Source organism: Cricetulus griseus, chromosome 4, assembly GCF_003668045.3.
Source record: "Cricetulus griseus strain 17A/GY chromosome 4, alternate assembly CriGri-PICRH-1.0, whole genome shotgun sequence".
NCBI lineage: Eukaryota > Metazoa > Chordata > Mammalia > Rodentia > Cricetidae > Cricetulus > Cricetulus griseus.
The window spans coordinates 134569371-134585443 of NC_048597.1; the positions used below are offsets into that span (position 1 = coordinate 134569371).

The window sequence follows — 16073 nt, forward strand, 5'->3', positions numbered from 1 at the left end:
CCCCAAATGAAGCACTGTTGCATTTCTCTTCAGCATCTAGTGTCCCTGCAGGCCGTGATATGGTCCCTGTGAGGCCTACATTGAGGGCTATTGCTCACTGTGCTGACTTGTTTCTACCCTTTTGCCCACCACCCCACATCACAGCGCATGGACTTGGACCGCCGGCGTGAAGAGGCCCGCAACCCCAAGCGGAAGCCACGCTTGATGGAAGAGGATGAGCTCCCATCCTGGATCATCAAGGATGATGCTGAGGTAGAACGGCTGACATGTGAGGAAGAAGAGGAGAAGATGTTTGGCCGCGGTTCTCGCCACCGCAAGGAGGTGGACTACAGTGACTCACTGACAGAGAAGCAGTGGCTCAAGGTACATGCCTGAGAGGGCTGTGTGCCACAGATCATGCCAGGCAGGGCTGGGAGGCCAGGCCTTCTTGGGTCATCCCAGCTGGCGCCTTCCCACATTGTTGGTTATATTGACCGCTGCATGGCTTCTAAGTATCTTTAGTTTCCACCTCCATAGCTGCCACAGGGAAGAGCCATGCTGTCACCGTGCTCTCCAAGTATGGGTGCTTACCTCTTTATGTGGTTCACTGATAAGGGACCCTGGTAAACAACCAGCAAGTTTCCCTGGAGGTGGCCAGAAGCTGGGTTCAAAGTCTGACAGTGGAGAAGACTGAGGTTTCAAGTTCCTGCCTGCTTGCTGAGCTGACACCCCCCCCCCAGGAGGGGGGCAACATTCTTTGAGTATTTGGCAGCTGTCCAAGCAGCAGTAGCTGCAGATGATGAGTCGTAGCTGAGTAGTGCCAAGTGTCTGGTCAAGACTGGCATTGGTTTTAGGAGCATAAGCTAATGATTCGAAATAAGCCCTGAAGTCATGTTGTAAGCACAGCCTGGAAGCAGCTCTTTGGGAGTAGCAGGTGGCAATCAGGCATGATGCATGTGGCCCTGCTATGTGTGGCCAGGCAGCACTGGCTCCTCTTGGGAGCTCAGGACATCCTCATCTAGATAGCATACCAGGGAAGCTGGTGTGGTGGCTCAGGTCTATTCCTGAGGTTGAGGATTAAGGAGAATTCCATTGCAACCCAGCAAGACCTTGTCAAAGAAAAGAACCTGCAAAGAAGTCAAACTCCAGAGCTAGGACAGGACCATCAGGAAGACAGTTCATCTGGGTGGCTTTACATTCAAATTAGTACATCTGCTAAGGTTTGTGCACAGGTTTTCGAGGTGGATTTACATGTCACACGTAGCACCTACTGAAGGTACATTGCTAATCAAGCAGCTTTCCTTTCAGCATTAGAGCAGCTTCATGCCCCCCCCCCCAAAAAAAAAAAAGTCCCACTCTTCTGGTTGCTTCTGTTAACTCCTTTGTTTACCTCATCCTGGCAACCATTAGTCTGCACTTGGTCAGTTCTTTTTATGTTGTTGGTGGTATTTTTTTGATTGGTTGGTTGGTTTTTGAGTCTGTTTCTCAAAACTGTACTGGAACTTGATTTGTAGTCCAGGCTGGCCTCAAATTCAGAGATCTCCCTGCCTCTGCCTCCTGAGTGCTGGGATGAAAGGTGTGTGCCACCATCATCTACAGTGTTTTTTTGTTTTTAAATATGGAGACATTTCGTGAATTTCATGTTATCCTTGGTAGAGGCCATGCTAACCTCTGTTCATTTTAAGTTCATGTGCTGCCAATGAGCACTACTTATCCTATTTGTTTGACCTGCATGTATCCCTGCAGGCCAGAAGAGGGCACCAAATCTCATTACAAATAGCTGTGAGGCACCTTGTGGTTGCTGGGAATTGAATTCAGGACCTCTGGGACAGCAGCCGGTGCTCTTAACTGCTGACCCATCTCTCCAGCCCCTACTTTGTGTATTTTTAAATGACTGATGATATACTTCAGTGTTTTGAGACAAGGCTACATTCTATAGCCCAGGTTGGCCTTACACTCTTACCTTCCTGTTATCCTCTCCACCCCATCAAGTGCTCTTACTACAGGCAAGCACCATGCACTCCGTCCTTCTAATCTGTGACTGTTCTGAGCATAGCCCCTTATTGCTGTGTCCTCCCCAGGCTGGTTAGTGTGTGCCACTGTACAGAATGCCTTGTGTTGTCTTTCCATCAGTTGGTAGGTGTTTGTGCAGCTTCCTTTAAGGAGCTGCTTTGGTTGATATATGGTGACCATGTGTGGGCCTGTCTTTTTGTCTCTTGTGTGTACCTTGGAATAGTATTAATGGAACAAATGGCCAGCCACACCTGTGCCAGTCCTTGGTCTTGCTACATCCTTGCTAACATCTGCCATCTTTCGCCTTGGTTGTGTGTTTTGTGTACCTCTTGTCCATTCCTCTATCTTCTGGAGAAACTTAGTTATTTGGCCATGTCCATTGGTATCCACCCCTACCCTTTTGAGAAAAATTGCCCATTCTGGTTTCCAATTCATGGGTTCAAACTTTCCTCCTGCCTCAGCCTCATAAGTAGCTGGAATCGTAAACACATAGTAGTGCCTACTATTTATCTTTTCTAAAGGTTTTTTTGTTTTGTTTTGTTTTGTTTTGTTTTGCAAGTCAGAGTTTCTCTGTGCAGCTACCATTGGCTGTCCTGGCACTCGCTCTGGAGACCAGGCTGGCCTCGAACTCACAGAGATCCTCCTGCCTCTGCCTCGTGTGCACCACCAACGCCCGGCTAAAGTTTGTTTTGTTTTGTTTTGTTTTTCAAGATAGGATTTCCCTGTGTAGCACTGCTGTCTGGGAATTCACTCTGTAGACCAGGCTGACTTCAAACTCAGAGGCCAGTCTATGTCTCCCAAGTGCTGGGATTAAAGGCGTGAACCACTGCCTTGTCCTTTTTTTAAAAGAAATTTTAAATTACGTTTCTATTTGAAACATGTGTTTCTACATTTATGTATATGTATGTGGATTGGGATGCACACAAACCATGCTGTGTGTAGAGGTCAAAGGACAACTTGATAGGAGGCAATTCTGACCTTTTACTGTGTGGATCCTGAGCACCAAACTCAAGTCATCAGCTTGGTAACAAGCACCTATAAGTACTGAGTCATCCCGCCAGCCCCAATAGATCTTTATAAATCTCTCTTTTTGTTTTGTTTTTGTTTGTTTTGTTCTGTTATTCCAAGACAAGGTTTATCTGTATAATAGTCCCAGCTGTCCTATTACTCGCTCTGTAGACCAAGTTGGCCTCAAACTCAGAGATCCACCTGCCTCTGCCCCCCAGGTGCTGGGATTAAAGGTGTTCACTACCACCACCACAACCAGGCCATAAATCTCTTTTCATAGATACACATAGCAATGGATTACTCTTCTCTGGGTTCTCTTTAATCCATTTGTGTGTGATTGTACATGTCACGAGCCACTGAGTCTAGAGGGATCTGATCCCCTGACATGGGTGTTAGGAATTGAGCTAGGATTCTTTGCAAAAACAGTATGAACTCTTAACCCCTGAGCACCCCATCTCCCTTTTACCTTTTTGATATCCTTGGAAGCACAAAAGGGTTTTCATTTTTGAAGTTATTTGTTATTGTTGTGTATGTATATGATACTTGTTTGTGAGTTCAGGCACACACGTACCATGGCACTCATGGAAGTCAGAGGCCTTGCAGGAGTCTGTTTTCTTCCATCATGTGAGAGGGGGTTTGGTGCCAAACTCTCAGGAGCCATTTTGGTGGTGCTATTTATTGTTTATACTTAATATATATTTAAAACTTGCCAAATCCAAGGTCACAAAGATTTATCCCTGTTTTGTTTTTATCCTTATACGTTGAGGGGTAGAATCTGCTATTTGAGCCCTGGCTAGCCTGGTAGTTGTTATGTGCTCCCAGGCTGTCTTCAAACTCCTTGTAATCCTCCTGCCTCAGTCTCCCCAAGTGCTGGGATTCTAGGTGTGTACCACCAGGCCTGACTTTTGCCCTTTGTTTTGAGAGGTTTGTAGTTTTACTTCTTTTAAAAATAGAGCACTTTGGAGCTGGAGAGATGGCTCAGCAGTTGAGAGCAGTAGCTGTTCTTCCAGAGGTTCTGAATTCAATTCCCAGCAACCACATGGTGGCTCACAACCATCTGTAATGAGATCTGGTGCCCTCTTCTGGCCTGCAGGCTTACATGCAAGCAAAACATTGTATACATAATAAATAAATAAATCTTGAGGGGGCGAAGGAAGAGAAATAGAGAGAGAGAGAAATAGAGCACTTCTGGGGCTAGAGTGTTGGCTCAGTAATTAAGAGCACTTGTTTTTGAAAAGTACCTGGGTTTGATTCCCAGCACCCATCGAGGCTCACCACCTCATCTCCTCAGGTACACATGTGTGGTACACAGGCATATATGTAGGCAAAATGCTCATATATATAATCTTTAAAAAAAAAACAAAAAACACTTCCATGAATTTGAGTGTCCCTTGGTGTTTCCTTTTGTCCCTAAAGATTTATTTACTTTTATTTTATTATATGGGTGTTTTTTCTGCATGTACGTCTCCGCCTCTGAAGGCCAGAAGAAGGCATCAATCAGATCCCCTGAAACTGAGTTTTAGATGGTCATGAACTATCATGTGAGTTTAGGTTATTGAACCTAGATTCTCTAGAAGAGCCCCTGGTGCTCTCAACCACTGAGCCATCTCTTCAGCCCCTTTTGGTAGTTTGTATTGGCTAAACTGGCTGGACATTAAACTTAAGGACATCCTGTGTCCACATACTCCATGCATACCAGGACTGAAGATGCATCCCACCATTCTTGGCTTTTATGTGGGTTCTGGAGACCTAAACTCAGGTCCTTGGCTTGCAAAACAGATACTCTCCCACTGGGGTATCTCCCAGCCCTCTGAATTAACACATTAAGTTCTGTGAATTGGGGGGGGGTGGCACGCACCTTTAATCCCAGCACTTAGGAGGCAGAGGCAGGTGGTCTACACCTGCCTGAGTTTGAGAACAGCCTGGTCTACAGAGTGAGTTCCAGGACAGGCAGAGCTGTTACATAGAAAAAAGAAACAAAACAGTTTTTATAAGTATAAGAAATAGGGTCCAGTTTGAATGCCATGTATGCATATTAAGCAGTTGTGGCAGCATTTGCTGAAGAGGGTATTTTGCCCATTGAGCTCATGTATTTTGCCCATTTTTTTTTTTTAAGATTTATTTATTATGGGTATAGTGTTCGGCACCAAATCTCATTACAGATGGTTGTGAGCCACCATTTTGTTGCTGGGAATTGAACTCAGGACCTTTGGAAGAGCAGCCAGTGCTCTTAACCGCTGAGCCATCTCTCCAGCCCCCATTGAGTTCATCTTACATTATAATAAATTCACAGTTATAGCGCCAGTTGTGGTAGCACATGCCTGTTACCCCCAGCACTTGGGAGATAGAGATAGGAAGATGAGAAGTTCAAGGCCACCCTCACTTTCCGGGGACCCTGTCTCAAAAGAATCCATTTACAACAATGAGATCTCTAAAATCAGCCCTCTCCTTTGCTGCTGGTAGGCACATGATTCCTGCCATGCTTCAGGCCACTCACTCTGTGTGCGCAGACCTTACAGTTTGTCTGTCTGCTACCCAAGGCTGACCCATGTAGTAGTCTCTTTCTGGAACTGCTCTGTACCATTATCATGCCACTCAACACAGTTTTGAAACATTCTGTCACTGTTGGAGAACCAGGAGACTGAAGGCAAATTGCTGGCAGGGTCATCTTCCCTCGGGGGTCCTTGGCTCCCCCAGTTTCTGGGGCTCCAGCAACTCTAGGCTTGTAGCCGCCTCTCTCTAATCTCTGCCCCCATCTCACCAGGGAAGGGGGGGCATGGAATAAATGGCTTAGTGGTTAAGAGCATGTACCCCCCCCCCTTACAGAAGATCCAAGTTTATACTTTCTGGCACTCATCTCCAGCTCCAGGAGATCTGATGTCCATGCGTGCATGTAATAAGTAGAGGGCTGTAGCTGCTTCTCAGTGCTAGGCTATCATGCTTGAGACCCAGGGTTCAATCACTGCTACTCCCTCCCAAAACAAAATTATTCACAGATTGTAGGGACCTCATTTCTATATAAGGTCAAGTTATGAAGTTCTGAGTAGACAGAATTTGGAGAACAGTCTTAAACCATTGCTCATTCCTGGGTGCAGTGGAGCTCATACCTGCTGTTACATGCTCTAATGCTGCTTTCGTGGCCCAAAGGCTCTCCCCCTTTCCAACTCTGCTTCAGCTTGAATCTTAGTTGTCACTTTTCTTGTGAGTTTTGACTGTCTGAGGGCCAGAGTCCATCTGACTTCTGCATGCAGTCCTGTGCCTGGATACCACCACAGTCTAGGTGTGAAACAGCGAACTGCTAGGTCTCTTAGATCCAGGCTCCTCCCCTGATCCCAAGCTCCCCTAGAATATTCCTTGAAAGTTAACTCTTGTTGTTTGACATACCCTTCACCTCAGTAGCTTCACCATGAGGAAACTGACTTAAAGAGTCTGCTGGAAGTCTCAGCCTGAGCAGCCATGGAAGGGTGTGGCCTGTGTAGCTCAGGGAGCCTTGGCAAACATGTAAGAGCTTGGGTCTTATCCCCAATGCTGCAACAAGATGGGGCTAGAGTGGTGGCTCCGTGTTAAGGGCACTTACTCGTGGCTCTTTCAGAGGGTATTAGTGTGGCAGCTGACACTACGTAATTAACCTGTACCCGAGAGCTTAATCATGTCCTTAGCACCAAAGTAGATCGAAAAAAGGAAGATGACACTGCTGTAGAAAAGGACGGGAAAACTGGACACATGCCTTACCCATAACTTGGGTGTTAAGGTGGGGGCGGGAGAGACTGGGCTGCATGAAAGCCTGTATCAAAACAAATAAGCAACAATAATGCTAGTAAGTGACAGGACATATGCATACCACACAGTAAACCTGTGCTATGTGAGCTGCAGCCCCACAACTATACTAAGGTATCTAGGTGAGGGTTCTGAGAGTGATCGCTGCTAGGCATTGAGGGCACCTGATGCCACTTCACTCTGTACTGATCAAAAGCTAAAATAGTTTAATCACAATTTCAAGGCCGTGTCTTAGTTAGGGTTTCTCTTGCTGAGACACCATGACCGTGGCAACTCTTATAAGGAAAAGCATTTAATTGGGGTGGCTTACATTTTCAGAGGTTTAGTCCATTATCATGGTGCAACATGATGGCATCAGGCAGACATGGTGCTTGCCCCAAAGGCAGCAAGAAGTGGTATGGCTCACTGGGCATGGCTTGAATATATAGGAGACCTCAAACCCTTCCTAATAGTGCCACTCCCTTTGCAGGCCAGTTTCTTTCAAACCACCACAGGGCATTAATGAGGTAGCTCAATAGGTAAAGATGGTTGACAGTATATCTGGTGATCTCCAAATTCAGTCCATAGAGCCCACATGGTAGAAAGAGAGAACCTCTAAATTCCATCTTCTGCTACTGCCACACACATGCATTCACAACACAATCAATCAATTAATTTTAAAATGCTTAAGTAGATGGTGACAGAGCCTGGATCAGGGTCTTCCAGGTACTTTTGTCCATGTCGCTAGGCTTTTGCCTGGTCCATTCATGATCCTGTGTAGTCAGTCTTTTGAATGGGCACTGGGTGGGGCATTAAAGTGGAAGTGCACTGGCCTTCCCTACCTTCAGGAGACAAGTAGGGGTAGATGTTGTGTCCTGAGCCAGCCATGCTGGAGGGACGTCAGTATGGGGGCCACCTCCCTCCCTAGCTGGGCCCCAGGAGCGTGCATCGCGGCCTCTCTTTGTCGACTTGGGTGCTGGCTGTCCTATTTTACCACTATTGACCCTGAAGGCTATCGAGGAGGGCACGCTGGAGGAGATCGAAGAGGAGGTCCGGCAGAAGAAATCCTCACGCAAACGCAAGCGGGACAGCGAGGCCGGCTCCTCCACCCCGACCACCAGCACCCGCAGCCGTGACAAAGATGATGACAGCAAGAAGCAGAAGAAGCGTGGACGGCCACCTGCTGAGAAACTGTCCCCAAACCCACCTAACCTTACCAAGAAAATGAAGAAGATTGTGGATGCCGTGATCAAGTACAAGGACAGGTAAGCTGAGGCAGTGGCAAGAGAGGTCCCTGTGGGTGTCTGTGAAGCACAAGAGCATAGGACTGGTACTCAGCAACACTGAAGGCTTATGTTTTGATGCCCTTTTTCAGAGGGCTTGTTATCTGGAACTGGGATGCACACAAGTGTCTTCCACCTTGGCAGGAAAGAGCCGGTGGCAGGATAGAGGCAGACATGTACATGTCCGCATAGGTGGCATGTGCCAGCTGCTCTGTTTGAGGAAAGGCTGGTCTGGAAAAGCAGCCCTGCAGTAGCAGCAGTAGGTGCAGCTGTTGGAGTGGCAATGAGTGCTGAGAGGATGTGGCTAGGTGGAGCATGGCAAACAGGCCATGTCTCTGTAGCTTCTGGTTTTCCTGCTGCTGTGTGTCTGTCATCTTGGTGGTTCTCTCTCTCCCTGTGTTAAGGATCATCTAGATGTTGGGAGTTTGTGGACCTTGTCTTGTTTCTTGCCAGGTTCCACTCTTGAAGGGAAGCCTATCTGATAAGATTTGCCACACATGAGGTAGCCCATGTTTTCAGCTGTGGCCAAAGCTGGCATCAGACTATGCTATTCCTGTGAGGGTGGTGCTGTGGGTCCCGAGCAGGCCATGACTAGCAGGAGATGGGACGCATGAAGCTTGGGACTTGCTTGTCTTTACATTGCACGGTGTCTTAATTCACCTTTCCAATGCACATTGGCCAGTGCCAGCCCCTTAATTGGAATCTTTTCTGGTGACAATATTCTCTGACTTAAGAAGCAAAGTAGAAGTCATCCAGAGGGAGAGTTGTGAGTTTTCACACACCATTTGAGAAGAGTCAGCAAGCAAAACAGTTTAGAGGTGATTGTGGTGCCTAAATCAGTGAGTGCAAGTTGGCTGGCGAGATGGCTCAGTGGGCAGTTACTTGACACCAAGCCTGATGGCCTGAATTTGATCACCAAGACGCACTTGGTGGAAGGAGAGAACCAACTCCTGCGGGCTGCCCATGGACTCCACATACACATCCTGGCACAGATTCCCTATCTAGGTCTGAAAAGGTAGTGGGGTGGAAGAAATAGAGTCAGCTCTGATTTGCTGCCTTTACCTCTTAGGCAGATTCCACACAGAAGTAAATGGAGGACTACTGTGTAGAGGAACTAGCTTGTTTAAATACTTGTTTTTAGATACGGGGTGTGTAAAAATCCAAGGGCCTTTGTGATTTATTTCTCATTTTTTTAAGTTTTATTTTTACTTCTTTGTATGATTGTGTGCATACACATGTGTGCCTGGTTTCTAACAATGTTCTTTCTAGAAAACTTAAATGTAAATTGAAGGAGACTATTGAAGGTTAGTAGGAAAGCAAGATGGGCTTTGAAGTGAGTCCTCCTGAGGTTTTGAGTGGCCACTTGAGAAGGCAACTCTTGGCACCTCCTATATCTTCCTCTGAAATAGATTATGGTTGTAAACTCAGAAAGTTAAACAGTGTGCTAGGAGAAGCTGCCATCTGACCTTGAGTCCTTGGGTCTTCCCTTCAGTGGGATACAGAAGCTGTCTGTCATTAACGGCTGAGAAATCTATTCACAGGATGATTTCCTCACAGTGATGTGGACTTGTGCCAGACCATGAGAAGATGAGTTGATATAAACATGGACAAGGGGTATGAAGACATGCCTCCTGATAGGATTTCCTGGTGACCCAGTCACCATGAGAAGTGTACCAGGGTCCCTGCATGCATCAGAACATTGCAAAATGCACACTGAAACTAGAATGACTTCTAGGTGTTAATGCACCCTTGTAAGCCCAGCTTTGGACTAGAGGTGGGGCTGAGATAGGATGAGCACAAGTTTGAGGCTGACCTGAGCTACATAGTAATAACCTGTCTCAAAAAACAACAAAACTGAGCCAACAAGATGGCTTACTTAATGGGTAAAAGGCACTTGCCAACAAGCCCAATGGCTGGGATTTGCTACCTGAGACCCACATAGTAGACAAGTACTGACTCCTACAAGTTCTCCTCTGACTTCCATGTGTGAGCTTGTGGCACAAGCTCCCATATGAACACACAGTGAAATAACTTTAAAAAAAAAATTGAAGCCAAGCAGTGTTAGCGCACACCTTTAATCCCAGCATTCGGGAAGGCAGAGGCAGGCAGATCTCTGTGAGCTTGAGGCCAGCCTGGTCTACAGAGTGAGTTCCAGGACAGCCAGGTCTGCTATACAGAGAAACCCTATCTCAAAAAAACAAACAAAAAGCCAGGCAGTGGTGGCACATGCCTTTATTCCCAGCACTCAGGAGGCAGAAGCGGGCTGATTTCTATGCGTTCGAGACCAGTCTGGTCTACAAGAGCTAGTTCCAGGACAGCCTCCAAAGCCACAGAGAAACCCTGTCTCGAAAAACCAAAATAAATAAGAAAAAATTGAACCATTGCTGGAGTTTGCTTTTAATTCCAGCACTTGGGGGACAGAGGCAGATATATCTCTGACAGCCTGGTCTGCATAGAGAGACCCTGTCTCAAAAAACAAGCAAACAAAAATTCTGTAATTAAGTTAAATTTTTTTTTTGTTAAAATTGAGAATTGAGAGACTGCCCCCACCAAGATATCCAAATTTTTGGTAGTTGATGGCAAGGTGGTGAAGTAACTTAATCTCATCTTCTCAGCTGAGCCCAGTGCACATTTTCCTCCCCTGTTGCTGTGTCTCAAGGGCCCAGCCCATGTTTGTAGCTTCAGGGTTGCAGGCTTTTAGACAAGAGTCCATCCACAAGGGATGAATCTTTGGCAGCTGTAGCCACCTCTGAGAGCTCTGAAGGCAGATATTGCTGCCGCCTAAGGGACCTTTATCTGCAGAGCACGTGGACTTCAGTGTGGGTGAAGTTCCAAACCGTGGTGCTGGGCAGTGAGCAGCAGTTCTCTACAAATGGTGCCTGACTGCAGAGCTGCCTGAAGGACTCTGGGTGGCTAAGAGTGGTCTACCTTCATTTTTATATGTGTACATAACAATACCAAGGTCACTGATTTCCCTGGATTAGTATATCAGGAGCATGTGTGGAACACTTCATAGCAGTGGCAAGGCCTTGTTTGTTTTCAGAGGAACTAGTTTGGGTTTGTTTGGGTTTTTTTGATGGGGGGAGGTGGTTCCAGACAGGGTTTCTCTGTATTGCTTTGGAGCCTGTCCTGGAACTCGCTCCATAGACCAGGCTGGCTTTGAACTCACAGAGATCAGTCTGCCTCTACCTCCCAAGTGCTAGGATTAAAGGTGTGTGCCACCAATGCCCGGCTAGGAACTAGTTTGTTGCTCATGTATTCTGTGCCCTACTAAAAAGGCTTCATTCACCTCCTTATCCATGAGGTGACAGATGACTCACCCAGCAGTAGAACAGTCTCCAATGCACAGATGTGATTGTAATTTGGTTAGTAAAGTGAAGACTCAGAGTTGGGTTGTCAAGATGACTCTGCTGCAGGGCACCTTGTTGGGGGTGTGACTGTGCTTATAGTTGACCCTGGGGAACAAGAAGTCTTGGGGCTTGATGCCTGGTTTCTGGGTAACTTCACACCTAGATTGGATAGTGTCTCAGAGCCCAGAGCTCCACAGGGGGTAAGATTATAACTGGATGCCTCAGAGGGTGATGGTGAGCTCTGGTTTTGCTGGTCCCTTCACCCTAGCCTCTGTTGCTGATGGCCACAGTCACATGTCACCTGAGGGAAGTCAGCCTTGCCTCGTTTTTCTCATCAGAAACCTACCTCATTTGTCAATGAGTTCCACAATGATGTTTAGGTACATCATTGACTCATTTGGTAGATACTTCTGACACCTAACTAAATTGCTACTAGGAAGGCAAGCAAAGCTGGGAGACAGCACATTGTGAGCTTACAGAAAGTCTGGCTTTGTCATGGTAAAAGACAGAGGCAAAAGCAGCCAAGGGAAATAGCTAACAGGATATCCACAAGTCTGGCCTTCAGTAGCAGCAGCTTCCATGAGAGTCCTGTTTGTAGTTTCTGGAAAGGTATCTCCCCACTGTACCTCCCTTCTTGGCAACATCACAGACACTGCCAGTTTCCCTATAAATGTTGAAACATCCAGAGATGCCTCAGCACCCCCAGGGTTTTGTTGGGACTCTGTTGTGGACGAGTGGCTGGCTACTCGACACCTCTGCTACTCAGCCTGACCCATAGTCACCAGCCTGAATCACAGAGCCCAGACCCCTCCAAATGGCATTTCAAGGGCTCAGAGGTCGCCTTGCAGCACCTGAAGGCAGAGACCATAGATTCTTTATGATATATCTGTCATCTGGAAGGTTTTGAGGCGGTATTCAGACACAAGTCAGGCCTAATGTCTCTTACCCTATTCCCAGTATGCTAGAGAGAACACGGAGAGAATAACATTGTAGAGTCAAGCTTCGTCTTGTTTTTTATTTTATATAGGAGCTCACTATGTAGTCCTGGCAAGCATCAAACCTTCTTTCTTTTAATGTATGAGAGTGGTTGCCTGCATGTATATGTGTGTATGATGTCAGAGGCCAGAAGAATGTATAGGATCCCTAGAATGGGAGTTACAGGTGATTGTGAGCCACCATGTGGGTATTGGGAATTGAACCTGGATTCTCTGCAAGAACAGCTAGCAATCTAAACCATCAAGGGGAACATTTCGGGGAAAACATTTGAACCTTTTGTTGTGTTTGAGGCAAGCACTTGCTTTGTTACTTAAGCTGGCCTCAAACTTAATGCATTTCAACTGCCTCAGCTTTCTGTTGTTGGGGCTGCAAATTGGGATCTTTTCAGTTTGCTTCCTAAAGCCTCTACTCAGATATACAGCAAACCCAAGTTTAAAATGGAGCGTGAAGGATCTGAATTGCCATAGTGCTTTTTTTGGTTTTTTGTTTTTCAAGACAGGGTTTCTCTGTGTGTAGCCTTGACTATCCTGGAACTCACTCTGTAGACCAGCCTGCTGCCTCTGCTTCCCAGGTCCTGGGATTAAAGGTGTGTGCCACAGTGCCTCTTGACAGACACTCAAGAATGATCTTGAACTAAACCACATACCTGCTTCTGGGTGACTGCTAGGTTACACATCCATTTAGCGGCCTCCAGGAACTAGTGCTGCTGGGTCCAAGGCAGAATGCTGTGGAGAGGCAGGCAAGCCCTTGCTGTGTGAATGCTGGTGGTTGAGGCTTGTGGCTTTTTGACCTGTTCGAGTTAATACCATAAACCCGAACTTGGCTCCATAACACCCACTTGCAGTATATACCTTCCTACCATGACACACAAGGAGTAGAGAGCTTGAATTGTGTGTCTCTTTGAATCAGTCCGAAGGCTGGCAGGATTGACTATATGAGCAGAACCCTGGGAGACGAGGAGGGTGAGTGTCAGTGAGAGGAGACAGTGTCTATAGAGTGCTGTTATCCTAGGGCAGGGAGCAAGGGCTCGGGCTACCCACCTACTTGAACAGTTGCTCTCCCTGCGGTTTCAGTCCTCTGTCTGTGTTAGAGAACCTGCCAGACCAAGAGTAAAGCTGTGCCTGGCACACACAGAGCTGAGCACCGTCACCAGCAATGCAGCACACAGTCAGCCAAAGACCGCATTGCCAAAATGAAAGGGTATAGAGGTTTTTACTTTGAAAGCAAAACATAGATATAAATGAAGTATGGACTCAGGAGGTGGGGTGTACCTTGTCCTGTACCATGGAAGAGCAAGGGCAGCAAGCAGATCCTTTCAAGTGCAGAGGGGAGGCTTCAGAGCACTAGTAGGGTGGGTGCCACCTCAGCCACCTGGTCTATGGGAATGCCTTGGGCCTCTCGGTCATCCCCAGGGCTGTGGACCTCCCACACATCAGTATTCACACTGATGCTGAGGTCATGGTGACAACATGTTTGTCCCACAGGTTGTGCATTGTGTGTTATAAGACAAAAGGGGATGGTGTCTGCACTTGACACTTCCAGGTGGTGAGTACACGCTCACACCAGGCTAGCATATCTGGCCCCATCTCCTCTTTTTCTGGGAACGTGAGAGTTGTAGATTTTTTAGAATTCTGTTCTATCCCTGTGCCTCAGTTTCCAAATGGTGAAACAAGGCCTATGGGAAAGTGAAGCTGGGCAGGATGAAGCTTCAGGCCCAGAAATAAACCTAGCACTGCCTGGGGCTTCTCAGCAAGCCATACTGTCTCCTTCCAGCCCCTACTCAGGGTACAGAGGCACGAGGCAAATGTTTTTCAGAGGAGAAACTGTGCTCTGTGCAGAAAACCAAGCTGTGAGCTGTTGCCTGAAGTACCTCTGCAATGAAATCTGTCCTCCTAAGTAGAGGAGCCATACCCCAGTCCTCAGGGAAGATGGGGCAATTGGCCCCAGAGCTTTCCAGCCCCTCAGCCTTTGAGTGACATGCTGCCTGCTGATTCCAGGTTTCTGATCAGCGCCATCTGCTTGACACCTGGCCCAGAAACTGCAGATACTTTGGCCAGAGGAAGTCCGGGAGAGCCCCAGGCCAGGCCACAGACAGAGCTCACTCTGCAATTCAGGGCACTCTTGGCCTGCTTCCTTGTCTGGCCACCTAAGGCTGAAAGCTCACCTTAGATTCTACTTGTAAAAGCTCCACCTGTTCTGTCTGGTTAGAAGGCAGATTCTATCTTGGGCTTCATGCCCTGGGCCAAACATTTACACAGCAAGGAAAGCAGGCAGCTGATAATGAGACCAGTGATCAGTTTGTAGCTCACAGGCAGACAGGCAGGACTGATAGAGTGCTGTGGTAGTCTGGAACAGCTGAGTCCTTTGCCCTCCTGCTCTGTCCCCTGAGTCAGCAGCAGCCTGTGTCCTTGGGAAGGCCCTCCGTTCAACAGAAGATCCCAGGTCCCATTTGCTTAAGTCTCCGAATATGGTGTATAGGCCACCCCTTTATGGTATGATCTCCACACCCAGTTACCTCAAATTCTCCATCCCATATGTTCTACTAGACTAGACTACCACATTGCCCTTTGGCTTCCAAGTTCTTGATGCCTCAAAAGAGGATTAAGGTGTCCTTTGACACAGATTGCTGCCATAGTCACAGATAGAATGCTGACAAATTCAGTCTGGGCTGTTGTCACTTGGTACTGCAGATGGACCTTGGGCCTCCCTCAACTTGCCTCTAGCCTCAGTCAACTCAGAGAGCCAGGGCAGTTCTAGATGTCTCTTTGCATCTGCTTCCTAGTCCTTGGATGCTTTCTTCGCATTACTTTTCATCTGTGGTCACCTGTTCCTTTCTCAGCTTGACTTCTACCAATGCCATATTCAGGATCTCATCATCAAATGAAGGTGTTGGAGTTGTGTTCTGTAGAGCACTGGGCTCTATGGAAGGTCTTCCAGACTTCTTAAGCCCTAAGCTCAGGTTCCATTGTTTTTCGTTGTTGTTTTGTTTTGTTTGAAGATTTTATTATGTACACAGTGTTCTGGCATATATTCCTACACGCCAGAAGAGGGCACCAGATCTCATTATAGATGGTTGTGAGCCACCATGTGGTTGCTGGGAATTGAACTCCGGTCCTCTGGAAGAGCAGTCAGTGCTCTTAACCTCTGAGCCATCTCTCCAGCCCCCAGATTCCATTGTTAACCAGCATGACACCATAATAAGAACTTTGGTTCTAGGGTTGGTGCCAGAGTGTTTGCCTCCCATGCACAAGATTTTGGGTTCCATCCCAGCACCTTGGAAGTGCACACCTATAACCCCCAGCATTGAGGAAGTGCAGGCAGAAGATCAGAAGTGAACTCAAGGTCAGTGTGGGACACATAAGACTGTCTTTAAAAGACCTGGTAATTGGTTGGTGGTGGTAGTGGTGCGCGCCTTTGACCCCAGCACTTCGGGAGGTAGAAGCAAGTGGATCTCTGGGTTCTAGGACAGCCAGAGCTACACAGAAACCTTATCTTTTTTTTTATTATTATTATTACAATGTTCTGCCTTCATGTATGCCTACAGGCTGGAAGAGGGCACCCAGATCTCATTATAAATAGTATGAGCCACCATGTGGTTGCTGGGAATTGAACTCAGGACCTCTGAAGAGCAGTCAGTGCTCTTAACCTCTGAGCCATCTCTCCAGCCCGAAACCTTATCTTTTTTGTT

At 47.1% G+C, this 16073-nt stretch overlaps 1 protein-coding gene across 8 annotated transcripts in view; it reads left to right on the forward strand.

The window, feature by feature from the left end:
* Positions 1 to 16073, forward strand: part of Smarca4 (SWI/SNF related, matrix associated, actin dependent regulator of chromatin, subfamily a, member 4) — a 100947-nt gene that overhangs the window by 73824 nt on the left and 11050 nt on the right. For 5 of the 8 annotated variants that reach the window (XM_027411564.2, XM_035443521.1, XM_027411565.2 and 2 more), the window contains 2 exons: positions 145 to 363; positions 7759 to 8021. In XM_027411564.2, the coding sequence (XP_027267365.1) occupies positions 145 to 363; positions 7759 to 8021 (482 nt within the window). The remainder of the gene's footprint in view (positions 1 to 144; positions 364 to 7758; positions 8022 to 16073) is intronic. The other 3 variants (XM_027411567.1, XM_027411569.1, XM_027411570.1) reach the window with 1 other exon arrangement.